At 64.2% G+C, this 1245-nt stretch overlaps 1 protein-coding gene across 1 annotated transcript in view; it reads left to right on the forward strand.

The window, feature by feature from the left end:
* Nucleotides 1-1214, forward strand: part of TMEM167B (transmembrane protein 167B) — a 1687-nt gene extending 473 nt beyond the window's left edge. Inside the window, exon 3 of the mRNA XM_021377446.1 lies at nt 833-1214. Coding sequence (XP_021233121.1) covers nt 833-915 — 83 coding nt within the window. The 3' untranslated portion in view covers nt 916-1214. The remainder of the gene's footprint in view (nt 1-832) is intronic.

Below are 1245 nucleotides of genomic sequence, written 5' to 3' on the forward strand. Positions count from 1 at the left end.
CTGGGGTTGGGACTCTGGGACCGGGATGGGGACACTGGGACCAGCATGAGGACACGGGGCTGGGATGGGGACGTGGGGGTGAGACGGGGGCGTGGTGCAGGGATGGGGATATGGGACCAGGGCGGGTGATGGTGGCATTGGGTTTTGGGGTAGGGACCTGGGGCCGTTATGGGGGCACCGGGATTGGGATGGGGGCACTGGGACCAGGCTGGAGACACTGGGACCGGGATGAGAGCACGGTGCTGGGATGGGGATGTGGGCTGAAGTGTAGTGATAGGAATGGTGGTGTTGCGGTCTAAGATAAGGGACATGGGACTGGGATACCAGCAGCAACATGGGAAAATGGACCAGGTTGAGGGCATGGGGCTGGGCTGTGGGTATGAGACGGAATGGTGCTGTTGGGTTCTGAGGTAACGGACATGGGGCCAGGATGGAGGCATAGGAGTGGAGTGGGGCTGTGAGGCTGGGATGGGGCCACAGGGCTCTGGAACAGGGACACAGGCAGCTGCACTCAGGGCACGGGTTTCAGAATGGAAACGTAATGGGCTGGAGTGTGAGTATAAGATGTAGTGAGGTATATGAGGTGGTGTTGGGTCTGGACTTGGGCATTGGGGTCTGCAGTGGTGCTGGGATATGGAATGGGGGCATGGTGGGCTTGACCTGGGGCACAAGATGGGGATGCTGGGGCCAGGATGGAGGGGCAAGGGGGTCTGGGATGGGGGTACAGAGCTGGGGTGGTGGCCCAGGTTGGGGACAGGAATGCAGGGTTTGGGACCGTGCTGGGACAGGGGCTGGGTGCTGCCCAGCACAGCCCCCTACTACCACCCTGCAGCTGCCATCATTGGCACGCGGCTGCACGTGCCCGTGGCCATCTCCTGCGTGCTGATGGCCTTCTACGTCCTCGTGGTGAAGTGACCCTGCCAGGACCCCGTGGCAGCCACTGCAGCCCGGCTCTGCGCCCACCTCGTCCCTGTCCCCGGTGTGGGGCAGCACCAGGTGTCACCATGTCACCGTTACACCGTTGTCAAGGGGCTTGGCACCACCGGGAGAGGGGAAGATCCCAGTGCCCGCCGGCCCCCTCCCCATGGCCAAGGGGTCCTGGGGGCTGGGCCGGCAGCGAAGGACCGTTCCTCATGTGCGGGGCCGCGTTTTGGTGCCCCAGAGGCCGAGCGGCGGGGCTCGGCGTGCCAATAAACGCTCTCTATTCACCGCCACCTCCGTGCTCGCTTTCGGCGGGGCTGGGTG

Source organism: Numida meleagris, chromosome 25, assembly GCF_002078875.1.
Source record: "Numida meleagris isolate 19003 breed g44 Domestic line chromosome 25, NumMel1.0, whole genome shotgun sequence".
NCBI lineage: Eukaryota > Metazoa > Chordata > Aves > Galliformes > Numididae > Numida > Numida meleagris.